Raw genomic sequence first — 19,758 nt, 5'->3', positions numbered from 1 at the left:
AGTGCTGATGGTCTTTGCTTGACCTGTTGGTGGGTAAACAAAGGTTCAAGCAGGGCAGACAAATATAGCTGAATTTACCATTAAGAACTATAACCATATTCAAACAATTGTCGGTGCTCTCATATATTCTACCTTAAGGTTTTTTCACATTGTATTTTTAGCACCTGCTGATATTTCTGCATATCATTCTTTAGTTGTAAATAAACATATTAGTCATATCTTCTACTATGAAGAGTGGCAGCACAATGAGAGGTAATATTAAACCAAGTAAGTTGCTGCATCAGAGAAGCTAAACTGTTACTCTTCAGATGTTTTCACAGAATTGTTACATTGCAGGAGGCCATTTGGTCCATCATGCCTGTGCCAGTTCTTCGAATGAGCAATTCACTTAGTTCATTCCCCCGCCTTCTCCCTGTAACCCTGCACATTCTTCCTTTTCAGATAACAGTCCAATTCCCTTCTGAATGATTCGATTGGACCTGCCTCCATCACACTCTCAGGCAGTGCATTCCAGACCCTAACCACTTGCTGCATGGAAAAGTTTTTCCTCATATCATTTTTGCTTCTTTTACTAATTACTTTAAATCTGCGCCCACTTGTTCTCGATCCTTTCATGAATGGGAATAGCTTCTCCCAACTACTTAGCCCAGGCCACTCATGATTTTGAATATTTCCATCGCATCTCCTCTCAGCCTTCTGTTCTCCAAGGAAATCAGTCCGAACTTCTCCAATCTATTTCATAACTGAAGTTCCTCATCCCTTGAACCATTCTATACAAATCTCTACTAGGGATAATTATAGAAAAAGTACAGCTTCAGCATCACAGGAAACAAGGTGCTCATAAAGGAACTGTTGGCAGTGACAAGGTAGTTTTTTTTATATAATAACCAATTTCCAGTAATGGGGAAACCTGAAGAGAGTAGTACACAATTCAGATCATTCCTCATTTCCACAGAGCAACATCTTGTCAATGAGCAAAACAATGTTTCTATCAATAGTCATAAAAGTGGTGCAACATCTTATTAATACATTTCTCTCTGTGTAGATGAACTCAGGTCATCTGGAATAGGACCACTCATACCGCCTCACTACTACATCACCTCCACTGACACCTTCTATGTATTACTATCAGACAGGGACAGGATACACTGTACCATCAATAAAGGAAGATATTATAAGAATCAACGGGTGGGCAAGCAAACAATTGCAAGACAAATGTGAACTGGAACATCAATAGGGTATGGTAGCATAATGGTCATATTACTGGACCAGTAATCCAGAGAACGTCAGAATTTGGTTTAAATAAAATACGTGCACAAGAAAAGTTTTTATTATAAAAGTGACCTCAAAGTATAGTACGAAGTAAAAACCCAACTTTAGGAAAAAGGGTTCAAAATTCTGAGTTCTTACAGAATTCTGAGGGTGACAGTTTGGAAAGTATCAAAGGCTTTTCCTGGGAGACACAAGGGGGTGAGTGCAATCAGTGCATCCTGCAGAAAACAACAAATGTTGTGGCTGAAATCAAAATCTCAGTGACATAAGGGCAATGGTGAAATTTCTCTGGTTGAACCTGTGTCTGACACAGGCTCAACCTCTCAAAGCAGCTCTCCCTCGATTATCAAAATACTGGTAGGCAGGTAATCTTCATCCTCTTTCAAAGGTTAGCAACACCAAACATTTCAAAAAGACTCAGGATCTAAAGGTAAATTAAAAGATATATCCTTTAAAATTGTGCTTTATTTGCTAGGATTTGGAGCTGAAAAAGACTCACCTGGAACAGAAATCTCAGTGTAGCTTGGTCTCTTGTCTGTCAGTGCTGACAGAGTCTTTGGTGCTGATATTGGTCCACTGATGGAATGCCTCTGTGAAAATACAACATGCACCTTCAAACTTTGTCACTTGGTTTCAGACATTATGAGTTGACTAAAAATATGGATGACAAGCTCAAACTGCTTTAGGCGCACAAAATATTCTTCTATTCCAGTCATTTTTACACTAACAATTAGAATTAAACAACATAAATAGCAAAGCAAAATGCTGCAGATGCTGGAAATCTGGAATAAAAACAAAAATTGCTGGAAATACTCAGGTCAGGCACTATCTGTGGAGAGAAAGAGTTAAACTTTCAGGTCAATGACCTTCCATCAGAACTCAGATGAGCGCGACATAAGGAATGTCAGACCTTCAGGTCTGTAGCCACTGGCAGGTACACCAGCTGAGCAGCCTGAGGGTGCGTGGTGCTCCCGAACGTGGGAGAAGTGTGTGCTCAGGGTAAGTACTGATCACCAGCAAAACTCAAAGCCCTAATGCTATTGAGGAGCTAGCAGCACTGATAAATGCAGCATCTTATGTAAACGAGCTGTCGGAATTGGTGAGAGGGCAATATTGCCTTATCTCTCTTCTTGCAGAAGAGGGAACACAATGCCAGGGAGAGGGTGCACAGGAGGAGTGCTCCAGTTTATCATCCTGACTGCAATGGGGGAAGCAGCAATTGACATTGTGAGGGCGGCGTCGGCGTCTCATGAGGAAATAGACAATGGAAAGGTGGGAATGCCTGTAGGAGGGAGAGACAAGATATTGAAATTCTGCAGATGGAGTTCACTCCAGGTCAAAACTTCAGCTGCATTGGGAAGCCTCAGGTCTGCGGAGGCATCTGCTGTCAGAGGTGAGTTCTCATGATCTCCTCTTTTTGTCTCCCACAGGCCCAGTTGTGAATGGGAAGCATGTCAATGTCACTGTAGCATCACCAGAGTCCTCAGATGACATGGAGGCCACAGTCCTATGTCCATCACGTCAAGAGCACCCTGCACCAGCTATACTCACATCGGTAGATCCTCATGCGCAATTAGTAAGAGTGGTACTGGGTGATGAGCATGGCATGGCGCCAGCGAGGAGGAGGAGGTGAGAGAGGCAGAGACAGCTGCAAGCAGTCCCCCTTGAGGGATGGAGGACAAACACTGCCCTGCACAGCTGGATGCAGATGCAGTGTCTTGGGAGTTACACACAAGGTAGCTCTACTTTGACCAGTAGCATGAGGTGTGTACCCACATGTCAGAGTTCTCTGAGGTAATGTCGAGTCATGCACTGAGAATGGAGGATTCAGCTCATGCGCAACAAGCCATGCTCAGGGCTTTGAACACATGAGCTCCTCCATTGAGGGAGTGGCCAACTTCACGGAGAGCCATGTGCGGCAGCACTTGGAGTAGATGTAGAAACAGCGCACTGACATGCACAGGATGCATGCAAGGCTCTGTGGCATTGACTGGTCAGTGGTGTTGATGGTGAGGTGATGTATAAAATAGATGCCAATTGTGCCCCAACTAGTGGTGCCCTCCAGCAATCCAGAGTGACAAAAGGCTGAGCAGTCACTGAAGAGGATGAGGATGCCACTCCTCATGGGGCACCATCAGCATCAACCTCCACAGCCCCTCTGACTGAGGGACCAGCTACACAGCAGGGCCAGTAATGGAGGCTGCCCTGCATTGATGCCTCTGTCCCCCATTGGCACCTCCATGATGAGGATGACTTCCACAGGCATCTCAGTCGCAAGCAGACACACGTGATCAGGAAGCCTCCACCTCAGGTGCGAGGCCACAAGGGATGCACCACATGGAGCTGGACTAGAGCAAACGCTACCACATCAGTCAGGGCACTGGGTGGATCACTTGGGTGAATCTCATCTCTGATTATGTAAGCTTGGAGATGTTGAGCCATGATCCAAGAAGTGTGAGTTTCCATTCTTTAATAGCAAAACTGGAAAAGAGGGAAGGACTGGTGAAGGAAAGTAATAGTCTTTGAATAGAGACAGATGGTTGGGGAGGAGGTTTTCCACGCGCCCTGGCGTTCATGCCATACTGATAAGTACTTTAACTCCTGTGCAGTGTGGGCACCATCAGCATCTTCCTCCTCCTCTGATGAAATTTGTCGATCTAGCACACACCTCAAGTTCCACACTTCTCTGGAAGGCCATCTTATAGAGTGTGCAGCAGATTAGCACAACACACAAGGACTTTACAGAGTGTACTGCAGGATGGCGTCTGACCGGTCCAGGGAGTGGAAGCACATCTTCAGAAGCCTGATGGCAGTCCTTGTGAGCAGATGACTTTGTTGGAGTGCCCCGTGACTCCGTCTCAGTGTTACGTAAAGGTGCGAGTAACCATCACTGTCTCCTAACAGCCATCCACAGAGTTTCAGTGGTGACATGAAGAGCAGCAACACCCTGGACTGTTGAGGGATGAAAGCATCATGGAAGCTTCCAGGATAGCGAGTATACACATATATAAAGCACTTCTTATGGTCAGAGATTAATTGAACATTGAGGGAGTGGAAGCCCTTCCTGTTGATGAATCTCACTGGCTACTCACTCACCATCTTGATGGTCACATAGGTGTAATTGGTGATGTCCTGCCTCTATGGGAATCCAGTGATGGAGATGAATCCCACTGGTCTTTGTGTCTGTGAGGTGCCATCTGTGTGAAATTGTATGTACTGTCCAGCTTTCGTAAATAGAGCATCAGTGACCTGTGAGACACAAAGGCGCTGCTGCTTAAGAGACACCAAGGTCAGCTGCTGATCCTGTGAATAAGCCAGAGGTGAGAAGTCCAAGGCCACAGTGACTTTAACGGTTACTGACAGGCCATGGTGAGCACTGTTGCATGGTCTAGGATCTTCCTCAATAAGGGCACAAATCTCAGGGGCTATCTGCCTGGATAGGCACAGTCTCCTGTTGCACTGTTCTCTAACATGTCCAGGCAGCTGTTCCTCAACAGTACACTCAACGCAGAGTGTATGATCTTTGTTGCCTCCTGCCCCTCATTCTTCTCCTCTGCCCTCCTCATGCCCAGAGCTCTGCATCTGTTCCTGAGGATGTTGATCCTCATCACTGCTCAACCCTATCTTTGAGTATCTTAATCCGAGTTCCAGCTATTGCCTTGCTTGTGGTCAGCTGCACTCATGAAGCTTACTGAATTTACTGAATCTTATGGCCTCACATTCCCTGGAGAGTCAAGGCACCCTCCACTGCCCAAACATGCAGAGACCACTTGCTCCACTAACCCTGCTCACCTAATGGCCCCTGTATGTCAATGGATGAATGTCCCTCTCAGTTGTGTACTCTAAATGCCCACCTAACTGAATGGCACAGCCTTGACTGGCTCCTTACAGTGTTGCCAGTTCCTTCCACTTGGAGTGTTCCAGATCCATCATGGAACCCCATAAAAATTCCAAACTGCCTTTTGACAAGCTGACAACAAGCTTGTTAGCAAGATCAATTGGCCAATTACCCAAATCAGGCAGGTTCCTGGGTCCCGTCTTCCCTCCTCTTGAGTAAAATTCAAAATGGCAACAGCAAAACAGCATGATGGTTGATGGTGCTAATTTTCGTTCCTGTCTCCTCTGTGTACTCACCTCCATTTGGGGGCAAAAATTAAGCCCCATGTCTATTCACCACCGTACTGCTAACGATATTCAACATTGGCAATCCAAAGACTGAGGTAGTTCCACTGTAGGCCCTGCCCGCCACCTGACAGCACTGACTATGCTCATCTGCGTTTGGCTGTCCCCCGGTCCAAGGGTGACGTATGCTCCGAATCGCTAGTTTCTGCTGTGGACCTTCGTGTGACTGAACAGGCCAATTCTTGACCTACACATCTTTAGGAAGATAGTAGTGAAATGCCACTGATGCCTACACAGGTTCTTACATGCTATGGAGATGCACTTTTTTAGTTTCCTAAGAGTCACTGCCAGAAGGCCTGACATACAGAAATAAAGGTACAAGTCACAATTTCCAAAAACCATTCACAAAGGGCTCCGTAGTCTTGGTGCTGTCAAATCTGCCCTGCAATGCTTAAAGGGATATCTTCAATAGCAGAGACTGTAGGTATTACAGAACTGCTTCTGAACGAAGTGATCGTGTTGCATAGAGGCATGACTGCTACCTAACCTGAGGGTTCAAATCGTGCCGTGGAATGGAGGTAGTTACTGGTTCTGAAGTAGATAATCTTTAATAGTTGTTTGGTAGCACAGAACTTGAGTATTGCTGAAAAAAAGAGACATGTCCAAGTTTTTTGTCTTGCACTCATCAAGACACTCGCAAGAATACCAATATAAGGGGAAAACAACAATTTATATTGTATGTGAAGAGAGTGCTAATCGGTTGGCAAGTGGCGCTGCCATGGAGTATGCACCACTGACAGTGACTGATAGTTAAAAACTGCCAAGTATTGTTTGAAATTTAAACCAGGCAGCTTGACCCTGATTGGTTAAGGCATTGCCCTGAGTAATGAGTCAGAAAATGGCTGTCACTTATTTTATTTAGCTGCAACATGCACAATATATGTACATGTTCTTTCTGTCTGCAAAGAACAGGGCCCTGTGTATTAATATATGTAGCATCCAGTACACGCAAATGCGCCACGCTGCTAGCCCGACTGACAGTCTTAAATTGGTTCTCAGCGTAATTCTTAGCACATTGAGGATTATTTAGCAAAAATAAAAATAGCTGGAAAAACTCAGCAGGACTGACAGCATCTGCGGAGAGGAATAAAGTTAACGTTTCGAGTCTGTATGAATCTTCATCAGAACTGAGGAAAAATAGAAATGAAATGGAATATAAGCTGGTTGAGGGGGGTGGGACAGGTAGAGCTGGATAGAGGGCCAGTAGAAGGTGGAGGCAAAAAGAGATTGCCAAAGATGTCATAGACAAAAGGACAAAGGGGTGTTGGCAGTGATGATATTAGCTAAGGAAGGTGCAAATGGTGACATTAAGGGTAGAAAGCAGGACGAGCAAGATACAGATAGCTCTAATGGGGGTGGGGTAGGGGGACAGGGATCGAAATGGGCTAAAAGGTGGAGATGGGAATGCATTTAAAAATAATGGAACTAGGTGGGAAAAGAAAAATATATTTTAAAAATATAAATAATTAGAAAAAGGGGGATCAGAAAGGGGGTGGGGATGGAGGAGAGAGTTCATGATCTGAAGTTGTTGAACTCAACGTTAAGTCCGGCAGGCTGTAAAGTGCCTAATTGGAAGATGAGCTGCTGTTCCTCCAGTTTGCATTGAGTTTCACTGGAACATTGCAGCAGGCCAAGGACGGACATGTGGGCATAAGAGCAGGGTGGTGTGTTGAAATGGCAAGCAACAGGAAGTTCTGGGTCATGCTTGCGGGCAGACCGAAGGTGTTCCACAAAGCAGTCACCCAGTCTGCGTTTGGTCTCTCCAATGTAGAGGAAACACTTGAAAGGAGTGTTTGGGCCCTTGGACGGTGAGGAGGGGGGAAGTAAAGGGGTAGGTGTTGCATCTTCTGCGATTGCATGGGAGGGTGCCGTGGGAGGGGGGTGAGGTGTAGGGGGTGATGGAGCAGTGGACCAGGGTGTCACGGAGGGAACAATCCCTGCGGAATGCTGCCGGGGGGGTGAAGGGAAGGTGTGTTTGGTGGTGGCAACATGCTGGAGTTGGCAGAAAAGGCAGAGGATGATCCTTTGAATGCAGAGGCTGGTGGGGTGATAAGTGTGGACAAGGGGGACCCTATCATGGTTCTGGGAGGGAGAGGAAGGTGTAAGGGCGGATGCGCGGGGGATGGGCCAGACACGTTTGAGGGCCCTGTCAACTACCGTGGGTGGAAAACCTCGGTTAAGGAAGAAGGAAGACATGTCAGAGGAACTGTTTTGGAAACTGGCATCATCAGAACAGATGCGACGGAGGCAAAGGAACTGAGAGAATGAGATGGAGTCCTTATAGGAAGCGGGGTGTGAGGAGCTGTAGTCGAGGTAGCTGTGGGAGTCGGTAGGCTTGTAATGAATATTGGTGGACAGTCTATTACCAGAAATTGAGACAGAGAGGTCAAGGAAGGGAAGTGTCGGTGATGGACCATGTGAAAATAACAAAGAACAAAGAAAAGTACAGCACAGGAACAGGCCCTTCGGCCCTCCAAGCCTGCGCCGATCATATTGCCCGTCAACTGAAACATTTTGCACTTCCGGGGTCCGTATCCCTCTATTCCCATCCTCTTCATGTATTTGTCAAGCTGCCTCTTAAACACCACTATCGTACCTGCTTCCACCACCTCCTCTGGCAGCAAATTCCAGACACTCACTACCCTCTGCGTAAAAAATTTGCCCCGCACATCTCCTCTATAGTTTTATCCTCTCACCTTAAATCTATGTCCCCTAGTAATTGACTCTTCCACCCTGGGAAAAAGCTTATGACTATCTACTCTGTCCATGCCACTCATAATTTTGTAAACAATGATGGAGGGGTGGAAATTGGAAACAAAATTAATAAATTTTTCCAGGTCCAGACCAGAGCATGAAACAGCACCGAAGCAGTCATCAATGTACCGGAGAAAGAATTGTGGGAGGGGGCCTGAGTAGGACTGGAACAAGGAATGTTCCACATACCCCATGAAGAGACAGGCATAACTGGGGCCCATGTGGGTATCCAGAGCCACACCTTTTATTTGGAGGAAATGAGACGAGTTTAAGGAGAGATTGTTCAATGAGAGAACAAGTCCAGCCAGATGGAGGAGAGTGGTGATGGATGGGGATTGTTCGGGCCTCTGTTCGAGGAAGAAGCAGAGAGCCCTCAGAAGATCCCGGTGGGGGATGGAGGTGTAGAGGGATTGGACGTCCATGGTGAAGAGGAGGCAGTTGGGGCCAGGGAGCTGAAAATTGTTGATATGATGTAGGGCGTGAGAGGAATCGCGGATGTAGGTGGGAAGAGACTGGACAAGGGGAGAGAGAATGGAGTCAAGATAGCAAGAAATGAGTTCCATGGGGCAGGAACAGGCTGACACAATCGGCCTGCCGGGACAGTTCTGTTCGTGGATTTTGGGGAGGAGGTAGAAACCGGCCGTCTGAGGTTGGGAGACTATCAGGTTGGAAGCAAATTATTTAGCAAATGTTGTCCAATTGCGACACAGTTGGACACTGTGTTTTGAGTCTTACAAGCATGTGCTGGCTGGATATGGTCCGTACCCTGCCCATTGCGCACAGCGGCTGGGACATGCTGATTGATAGGATCAGCCTGTCTTTGGGATGTACAGCCAATGCTTGGCAGTTAACTATCAGTCACCATCAGTGGTTCATTCTCCATAGCAATGCCACTTGCCAACCAATTAGCACTCTCTTCACATACAATATAAATTGTCACTTTCCTCCTCATATTGGTATTCTTGAGCGTGTGCTGACTGCAAGAATGCAAAAGCTTAGACATGTCCCTTTCTTCAGCAACAGATGATCCTTCTTTTTGATGGGACCCCTTGGTTTAGTACTGGTGGCTTTTACATCCTGCTGCTTTAGGAGGGAGGAAGGCCATTGAAGTAGAAAGCATTAAGAAGCTCAAGGGGCAAGGGAAGGATATGTTTCCCATGATTATGTTTTTTTTTAACCAAAAAGGGATAGGTCTGTTGATCCAATGTACCTTTCCTGTTCCTAAAGATTCTTAGGGTGTTCCACATTTGGATCATTCTTGTTCTCATCAGTTTCTTTTCAAATATTGGATTTGTACTTATTAACCAAATGGAAACGGATTACATTTCTGAGGATTGAAAACAGTCCTTCCCCACAAATACCTTCTACCAAGTGGTTTCATGGAGCTTGTAAAAAAAAAATAATGTGAAATTTGTAACCACAGGCATAAATTTATGCCAAAGAATTTTTATTACCTGGTCTAACATCAATGATTCTACAAGAAACCCAGATATCAAATAGGTACAAACCAAGAAGATTCTTTAATTCTGCTGACTAATAATGCTAGCAATGTATAGCAAACTGGTGTAGTATTGTCAGGACTCAACACACACCAAGTCCTTAGCTGTACTATCCACTCAAATGGCTACTGGATGGGCCAAAAGGGGGTGGGGGCAGTGAAGGGAGCAGCACACAATTTTGTTGGATGTTAGATAAAAAGCAGATTGTGCAAGGGCCAATTTAAACATAATACAATACTAAGAAACAACAGAGCACACTAGATACAGCAAAGGATCCTGACAACATTCCAGTTATAGTGAAGAATTGTGCTCCAATAGGCATATCTCTAGCCAAGCTGTTCCAGTGCAGCTAAAACATTAGCAACTACCTGACAAAGTGAGCAATTGCCCAGGAATGTCCTGTCCACAAAGAGCAGGACAAATCCAATCTGGCCAGTTACCGCCCCATCAGTCTACTCTTGATCATCAGCAAAGTGATTGAAGCTGTTGTCAACAATGCCATCAAGAGGCACTTACACAGCAATAACCTGTTCACTGATGTTCAGTTTGGGTTCCACCAGGGCCACTCAGTTCCTGACCTCATTACAACCTTGGTTCAAATATGGGCAAAAGAGCTGAACTCCCGAGGCCCTTCATACCTACACAACATTTGACTGAGTGTGGCATCAAGGAGCCTGAGAAAAATTGAAGCGGATAGGAATCACAAGAGCATTATAAAACAAAATGTGACACTGAGCCAAAAACAAGGAGATATTAGGTCAGATGACAAAGAGATTGGTTTTAAGGAGTGTCTTAACGGAACAAAGTGAGTTAGAAAAGCAGAGGCAGGGAATTCCAGAGCTTGGGACCTAGACGACCAATGGTGGAACAACTATAATTGGGAATGTACAAGAGGCCAGAATTAGAAAGGTCAACTTGGCCTGAAATGTTAACCCTTTCTCTCCACAGATGCTGCTGACCTGATGAAGTATTTCCAGCATTATTGACTTTTTTTTCCAGATACTGGTGCTGTGGGGCAGAAGGAGATTAGAGAGGTGGGGAGGGGGAAGGCCATGGAAGGAATTGAAAACAAGGACGGGAGTTTTAAAGTCAAGATATTGTTTGACTGGAAGTCAATTTAGGTCAGTGAACACTGAGTGATAGGGGAATGGCACTTGCTGTGAGTTAACACACAAGCAGCAGAGTTTTGGATGACCTCAAATTTACGGAGGGTAGAATGTGGGAGAGCAGCCAGGAGTGTGCCGGAATACTCAAGTATAGATGTAACAAAGACACAAATGAAGGTTTCTGCAGCAGATGAGCTGAGGCAGGAGTGAATCAGGATATGTTATGCAAGTGGAAATAAGTGGTTTTCGTGATGGCGTGGATATAAGATTGGATGCTTAACTTGCGATCAAATGTCATACCAAGGTCGAAAACAGAACGGTTTCATTTCAAAACAAAAACAGAATTACCTGGAAAAACTCAGCAGGTCTGGCAGCATCGGCGGAGAAGAAAAGAGTTGACGTTTCGAGTCCTCATGACCCTTCAGCAGAACTGAGTATAGTTAGGAGAGGGGTGAAATATAAGCTGGTTTAAGGTGGGGGGGGGGTGTGGAAGAGAAGTTGAGGGGGGTGGGTGGTTGTAGGGACAAGCAAGCAGTGATAGGAGCAGATAATCAAAAGATGTCACAGACAAAAGGATCAAAGAGGTGTTGAAGGTGGTGATATTATCTAAGAAAATGTGCTAATTAAGAATAGATGGCAGGACACTCAAGGTACAGCTCTAGTGGGGGTGGGGTGGAAAGACTGACAAGGTATTAGTTGTAGATTTAAAAATAATGGAAATAGGTGGGAAAAGAAAAATCTATATAAATTATTGAAAAAAACAAAAGGGAGGGGGAAGAAACGGGGTGGGGATGGGGTGAGGGAGTTTAAGATCTAAAGTTGTTGAATTCAATATTCAGCCCGGAAGGCTGTAAAGTGCCTAGTCGGAAGATGAGGTGCTGTTCCTCCACTTTGCGTTGGGCTTCACTGGAACAATGCAGCAAGCCAAGGACAGACATGTGGGCAAGAGAACAGCGTGGAGTGTTAAAATGGCAAGCGACAGGGAGGTTTGGGTCTTTCTTGCGGACAGACCGCAGGTGTTCTGCAAAGCGGTCGCCCAGTTTGCGTTTGGTCTCTCCAATGTAGAGGAGACCGCATTGGGAGCAACGAATGCAGTAGACTAAGTTAGGCGAAATGCAAGTGAAATGCTGCTTCACTTGAAAGGAGTGTTTGGGCCCTTGGACGGTGAGGAGAGAGGAAGTGAAGGGGCAGGTGTTGCATCTTCTGCGTGGGCATGGGGAGGTGCCATAGGTGGGGGTTGAGGAGTAGGGGATGATGGAGGAGTGGACCAGGGTGTCACAGAGGGAACAATCCCTACGGAATGCCGCCGGGGGGGGGTGAAGGGAAGATGTGTTTGGTGGTGGCATCATGCTGGAGTTGGCGGAAATGGCGGAGGATAATCCTTTGAATGTGGAGGCTGGTGGGGTGATAAAGTGAGGACAAGGGGGACCCTATCATGTTTCTGGGAAGGAGGAGAAGGCGTGAGGGCGGATGCGCGGGAGATGGGCCGGACACGGTTGAGGGCCCTGTCAACGACCGTGGGTGAAAAACCTCAGTTAAGGAAGAAGGAGGACATGTCAGAGGAACTGTTTTTGAAGGTAGCATCATCAGAACAGATGCGACGGTGGCGAAGGAACTGAGAAAATGGGATGGAGTCCTTACAGGAAGCGGGGTGTGAGGAGCTGTAGTCGAGGTAGCTGTGGAAGTCGGTAGGTTTGTAGTGGATATTAGTGGACAGTCTATCATGTCTATCATCAGAAATTGAGACAGAGAGGTCAAGGAAGAGAAGGGAAGTGTCAGAGATAGACCATGTGAAAATGATGGAGGGGTGGAGATTGGAAGCAAAATTAATAAATTTTTCCAGGTCCAGACGAGAGCATGAAACAGCACCGAAGGAATCATCGATGTACCGGAGAAAGAGTTGTGGGAGGGGGCCGGAGTAGGACTGGAACAAGGAATGTTCCACATACCCCATAAAGAGACAGGCATAGCTGGGGCCCATGCGGGTACCCATAGCCACACCTTTTATTTGGAGGAAGTGAGAGGAGTTAAAGGAGAAATTGTTCAGTGTGAGAACAAGTTCAGCCAGACGGAGGAGAGTAGTGGTGGATGGGGATTGTTCGGGCCTCTGTTCAAGGAAGAAGCTAAGGGCCCTCAGACCATCCTGGTGGGGGATGGAGGTGTAGAGGGATTGGATATCCATGGTGAAGAGTAAGCGGTTGGAGCCAGGGAACTGGAAATTGTTGATGTGACGTAAGGTGTCAGAGGAATCACGGATGTAGGTGGGAAGGGACTGGACAAGGGGAGAGAGAAGGGAGTCAAGATAACGAGAAATGAGTTCCGTGGGGCAGGAACGGGCTGACATGATCAGTCTGCCGGGACAGTTCTGTTTGTGGATTTTGGGTAGGAGGTAGAAGCGGGCCGTCCGAGGTTGGGCAACTATCAGGTTGGGAGCTGTGGGAGGATCTCCAGAGGAGATGAGGTCAGTGACAGTCCTGGAAACAATGGCTTGATGTTCAGTGGTGGGGTCATGGTCCAGGGAGAGGTAGGAGGAAGTGTCTGCGAGTTGGCGCTCAGCCTCCGCGAGGTAGAGGTCAGTGCGCCAGACAACAACAGCACCACCCTTGACAGCGGGTTTGATGACAATGTTGGGGTTGGACCTGAGAGAACGGAGTGCAGAGAGAGGTTTCATTTCAAGACTGCTGCCAGGGAGAGAGAGAGAGTCAGTAGCTAGGGGATGGAGTTTGGAGCAGGGACTCAAAACAATGGCTTCAGTTGAGCACAAAGGAAGATTGCTGTAGTTGCTGGCAGCCAATCATCTCAGTCCCACGACATCACTGGAGTTCCTCCAGGTAATGTCCTGGGTCCAAACTATCTTTCACTGCTTCATCAATATCCTTCCCTTCATGATAAAGGTCACAAGTGGGCATGTTCCCTGATGATTGCACAGTGTTCAGCTCCTTTGCAATCTCTCAGATAACGAAGCTGTTCATGCAGCAAGGTCTAGACAACATTCAGGCTTGAGCACTTAAGTGGCAAGTAACATTTGTGCCACACAAACGACAAGCAATGACCAACTCCAACAAGAGGGAATCTTACCATCTCTCCTTGACATTCACAGCATTATTATCGGTGAATTCCCCCCCACCAATAAAACCCTGGGGGTGACCACTGACTAGAAATGTAACTGGATTAGCCATATAAATACTTTAGCTACAGGAGCAGGTAAGGGCTGGAAATTCTGTAGCAAGTAACTCACCTCCTGGTTTCTCAAAGTCCTTCCATCACCTACAATTTAGAATGCAATATTCCCCACTTGCCTAGATAGATGCCACTCCAACAACACTAAAGAAACTTGACACCATCCAGGTCAAAGCAGCTGATTGACTGGCATCTCATCCACCACCTTAAACATTCACTCCCTCCACCATCGGTGCACCACGGTTCCAGACTGTACCATCTACAAGGTGCACTGCAGCAACTCACTAATGTTTTGTCAACAGCACCTCCCAAAGCCGTGATCTCTACTGCTTAGAAAGACAAGGGCAACCAACACATGAGAAGACCACCATCTGCAAGTTTCCCTCCAAGTCACATACCATCAGGAAGTGAAATTGTCTCACCATTCCAAAATCATTGCAAAGTCAATATCCTGGAACTTCCTCCCTAACAGCACTGTGGGTGTACCTACACCACAAGATATAGAGGTTCAAGGTGGCAGCTCATCACCACCTTCTCAAGGATGAGGGGCAGGCAATAAATACAGGCTAGCATTGCCGCAATGCCCATCCATGAATTATTGAAAAAGATTCAAACTACCTGCCAGCTACATCAATGCGTCATTATAACGACACCAGCAATACAATGATACCAGAAATGCACTGCTCCAGTGCATGTCGGTGCACCAATCCACTGCAACATGTAGGGCTAAGACAGAAGTACACCTTCATTTCTCAGAAAACCAGTGAGACATGGCGAGGTGCTCCTTTTATAGAAAGAATGGGCAAATCACCGTGGACAAACATTCACACCTCTCAGCGATCAATCAGAGGAAGTCAGAGACCTGATGTCAAGGCCCACCCACCTGTCAGGGACACGCTGCGTAAAAGCCTCAATGTGGGAAAAGAAAAAGGAAAAGGGCATTCCAAAACCACAAGTGAAGTAGTACACCCAAAAACAACTTCTGCAAACACTCCGTTGACCTGAAACCTACATGTAATCCTGACTATCCTAAAATTCAAACTCAAAACCACTCCTGCTGGGTTTTCTCTGCTCTCCTCCAGCCTAGGGGCACTAAATAAACAACATTTTAGGACCAAGTGGCACAGCAGGTCAGTGAACACTGCGCTGATGGGTGAACTGGATTCGGGGGAGAGGATATGGTCAGCAGGGTTTGTGATGAGCACAAGTTTATGTAGAATAGAAGATGGCCAAAGGAGCATTAAAATAGTTAAATCTAGATGTACCAAAGGCATGGACGAGAGTTTTAGCAGCAGGTAAGCTAAGGCAAGGCCAGAGTGGAAGTAGGCCATCATGGTGAGCGTGCAGATCTAGCTGGGGGCACACCTTGGGGTCAAACACAAAGCCAAGGTAATGAATAGGTATAGCCCATCTTTTGGGGAGCTACCAGGGATGGAAATGGTGGTCAGGGAACTGAGTTTGTGACAGGGACAGGATAATGGTTTCGGTCTTTCCAGTATTTAGTTGGAGGGAATTTCTGCTCATGCAATATTGGATGTCGGCCAAGCAATTTCACAAATAAATACAGCGGAGGGGTCAAAAGAGCTGATATTAAGATAAAGTGGCATGTCAGCAAAGTATCTTCTAATCTTTTTTCTGCAGTGCACAGCCAATTTGTTTAAATGTGTGGGCGCTTCAATTTTTTATGCAGCCATGCGCACAGAGTAACTTAAAGGTTCCTGCTTGTGCTAGGCCAGCACAGGAACTTCAGTTTGCTGCACGGTCCACATTTTAGAGGGAATATTGGTTATCAATGTAAATGTTGAACTTTGTTAATCTTTGTTTGCTAAAAGCTACCGGGGAAAACATTATATTTATGACTTGACAAAACAAATAGAATTTTCTACTCTAGTTTAAAACTTTCTCAATGGATGTAATTAATCCAAAACTTAATTTGCAAATATTGCAGAATTAAATATTTGCACACATGTGTCACATAAGTTAATCTATTAACCCTTGTCAGTATCACTTATCCCCATCACTGAACTAATCCTTTCACACTGGCTTAAATAATAGTAACAGAACAGGATGCCTTTCCTCCCATTGTGCCAGCACTGGTTCTTTGAAAGAACTACCCAATTAATCCCTTAACTTTGCTCTTTCCCTACGCAGCTACATTTTGTTTTCCTTTTCAAGCATATATCCAATTTCCTCTAGAAAATTATTATTAAAACTGTTTTCAATGCTCTTTCCAATCCATGTTTTGATCTGAATTTCAGGTCTTAACTAAGTTAAAAAAAATTCCCCTCAACTCCTTCCTGGTTCTTTTAGCAATCACCTTAAATCTGTATCATCTAGTTATTAACAATCCTGTCTGTGGAAACGATTTCACTCCATTTACATCACTGCATTTACAGTCCATGCCTTTATTCATAAATAGGCATACCTGGCACCTCTGACAACCCACCTTTGTCATGTTGCTCTCTTAAACATAACCAGCTCTTCAAATACATTTTGAGTTACAGTTCTATTTCAACATTTTTCCGTTCATTTCGCACCTGGACAGGAAAGTCAATGCACTCTGTCCTCCACATTAAGCCTCCATTAGCAAGTGTCCAAACTGGGTACTGTCAGAGAATCGAGAGAAATTTGCTGGGAAGAGTAATGTCATGGGAGAGAGAGCTCGCAGGAATTGTAATTTAAAAAATATATAATAAAACTATTTATTGACTTTTGCTATAGAAAATAAGTCAATCATTTTTATCCGACCTTCTAAAATCTTGATTCAGACTGGGCTTATTTGGCCTTACTGGTTCTATCTCCTAATAAGGCTTTGAACAGTTGCAAAGGCAGTAAAATAATGAAAAAACAAAAATAAAAATACCTGGAAAAACTCAGCAGGTCTGACAGCATCTGCTGTCAAAGTAGAATTAAGCAAAGGAACTAGATAAATCTGGAATAAATTGCTAGATAGCAGCAAAGCTCCAGGCAATCATAGAAAGGACAAAGTGAAATAAAGTTAAATGTACTTTTGCCATTTCTTAACTCTTTTGTTCATTTTATTTTTATTTACTTAGTCCCAGAATTTAAGGGTAGGGGGTGTGCTGCATGCAAGCCATGGAGTAGGCAATGGACTCCAGTGACTCAGAGGCCCAGCCGACCTTAACATCAAGGTCCCACTTCCACAAACATTTCTGACTTCCACCTGAACCCAGCCAGATCCACCTGACAAGCGGGTGGGAGAGGAAATGTTGGCAGCATAAGGCACAGCACTCCTGCTCATCCTACCCAACAACTGGAGCCTTAAAAAAATATTAAAACTTACCTGTGTGGATCTCTTCTGCACCACAATACCTCTTTTGGAAGATCTGGCCTGACTGGGAAGCCGTCACTGCTCCCACACTCACCCTAACCCTAATACAGTTCCAGCATAACTTCCCAGCTCTTATATTCCAAGCCTCAGCTAATAGAAGCAAGTATGCCTTCTTGATCACTTTGTCCAGCCATCTTCAGGGATCTGCGGACATGTACTTCAATGTCCCTCTACACTTCTCAATATCCCAGCATTTATTATGTATTCCGTTGCCTTGTTAGCCTTCTCCAAAAGCATTCTCTGGGATTGCAACTTCTCTGGATCGAACTCCATTTGTCACTGTTCCAACCAGTTGACTAGTCCATTGATACCTTCTTACAACCAACAGCTTTCTTCTTCATTATCAACCACATGGCCAATTCTTGTATCCTCTGTAAACTTCTAAATCATACCTCCTACATTCAAGTCCAATTCATTTGATATATACCACAAAAAGCAAGGGACCTAGTACTGAATCCTGAGAAACGCCATTGGCAATAGTCTTCCAGTCACAATAAAACCCAATGACCATTACCCTTTGCTTCCTGTCTCTGAGCTAATTTTAGATCCTTTCCATTTTACCTCGAACCCCACGGGCTTTTACTTTTGTGACCGGTCTGCCATGTGGGACCTTATCAAAGGCCTTGCTAAAATCCATATAGACAACATCAAATGCACCAACCTTGTTAACTCTTCTTGTTACCCCCTCAAAAAACTCAATCATGTTATTTTGACATGACCTCCTCTTAACAAATCCATGCCGGCTGTCTTTAATGAATCTGTGTCTTTCTAAATGAAGATTTATCCTGTCCCTCAGAAGTATTTCCAATAATTTGTCCACTACTGTGACTAGACTGACTGGCTGGTAATTCCTCAGTCTATCCCTTTCTCACTTTTTAAGCAATGGTACAACGTTAGCTGTCCTCCAGTGCTCTGGCACCACACCTGTAGCCAGAAAGGATTGGGACATGATGGTCAGAGACTCCACTATTTCTTCTCTTGCTTTCATTAACAGCCTGGGGTACATTTCATCTGGGCCTGGGAATTTATATACCTTCAAAGGTGTCAAACCCCTTAATAATGCCTCTCACGTATAATATTTTACACTCCTACCTCTCTGGATCATCCCTCTCTTTTGGGAAATTAGACGTAAAGTATTCATTGAGACTAATTTAGCCTTATTTTAACTGTCTCCCAGCCCAGTTCCCCCCAACTGTTGGGAGTTAAAATCACAGCCATCAGGTTCTTTACGTAGATGAAACCATAGAATGACAGAGAGGATACCACCCTGATGTCAGCAGACATCAGACAGTGTTGTTTGCAAAATTACTCTGTTACTTCCTGCTGACTTATGCCTACCTAGATCATTTCTTTTTCCTTTATTTTTGTTGCTTACCTCATCTTTGTTCCCTGTATTACTAGGTGAAGATCGTTAACACTAATTACATCATAGTAATCAACCAAGGAAAAAAAACTGGGTATTAACTGCCAGCCCCCAGTAGTAACAACAGAATTCATATTGTCGCAAAAAACAAGAACACAAGTCACAAAATATAGGGGAATTTCAATATTTTGTTCCTTTCAAATTCAATAAAGTTAAAATGAAGGCTGTCCTTCTTGACGTAATTTCAAATTGGAAACCAGGAGGACTGGTTATGGGACCAGTCAGCTCTATTGATCTGGAATTTGGAACAACTGCTTATTAAATTAGATGTGGCTGAGGCATTAATAGACTGTTGGACTTACACCACTGAACCTTTACTCATGGATGACTTCAGAGGTTTTTGGACTTATAAATGCTAGGAATTTTAGTTTTAATTCTGAATGAAATCTGAACCCTTATACATTGACAGATTTACATTGTGAAGATATATAAAAGACTATTCTATCCAAAATTCAGGCCACCTACAAACTGAAAAGGGTACTTTAATCTCTTATGGACCAATTACAGATTTGATGTTTCTAAGTATTATGTTGATATCTTCTTGCCTCTTACTGCTTTTGTATATTAATATATCTGTAAATTAATCTGACCAAGTAGTTTCAGTATGTACGTACTAATCTATTTGTGTATTTTCTGCTTTCGGGAGAAAAGAAGAACTGAGATTATTTCCACTGGAAAAGAGAAGCCTGAAGAGGTTTTAATTGAGAGTTATAAAAGAGTGAATAGAGAAAGACTATTTACTCTGTTGGAAAGTCGGTGCTAAGGGACATTGATTTAAAATTCTCACACAGTGTGAGGAAAGGTGTTAGCAGAAATTTCTTCACACAAAGAGTTGTTGAAGCAAAGGATTGCTTTATCATAGGTAGATTACCACTGCAATGGGGAGAGGGCAGAGCAATGGGGCTAGTTTCAGGCTGATACAAGGCTATGGGGAGAAAAGCAAGACTGAAATTAGTTTTGGATTGATACAAGGCTATGGGAAAGGAGCAG

At 44.7% G+C, this 19,758-nt stretch overlaps 1 protein-coding gene across 10 annotated transcripts in view; it reads right to left on the bottom strand.

The window, feature by feature from the left end:
* Positions 1-19,758, bottom strand: part of specc1la (sperm antigen with calponin homology and coiled-coil domains 1-like a) — a 376,439-nt gene that overhangs the window by 188,700 nt on the left and 167,981 nt on the right. For all 10 annotated transcript variants that reach the window (XM_078553774.1, XM_078553773.1, XM_078553769.1 and 7 more), the window contains one exon: positions 1,772-1,862. In XM_078553774.1, the coding sequence (XP_078409900.1) occupies positions 1,772-1,862 (91 nt within the window). The remainder of the gene's footprint in view (positions 1-1,771; positions 1,863-19,758) is intronic.

Source organism: Cetorhinus maximus, chromosome 12, assembly GCF_964194155.1.
Source record: "Cetorhinus maximus chromosome 12, sCetMax3.hap1.1, whole genome shotgun sequence".
In the NCBI taxonomy this organism is placed as follows: domain Eukaryota; kingdom Metazoa; phylum Chordata; class Chondrichthyes; order Lamniformes; family Cetorhinidae; genus Cetorhinus; species Cetorhinus maximus.
Note: the sequence above shows the minus strand (reverse complement) of the source record. Positions and strands in the feature narration are given on the sequence as shown.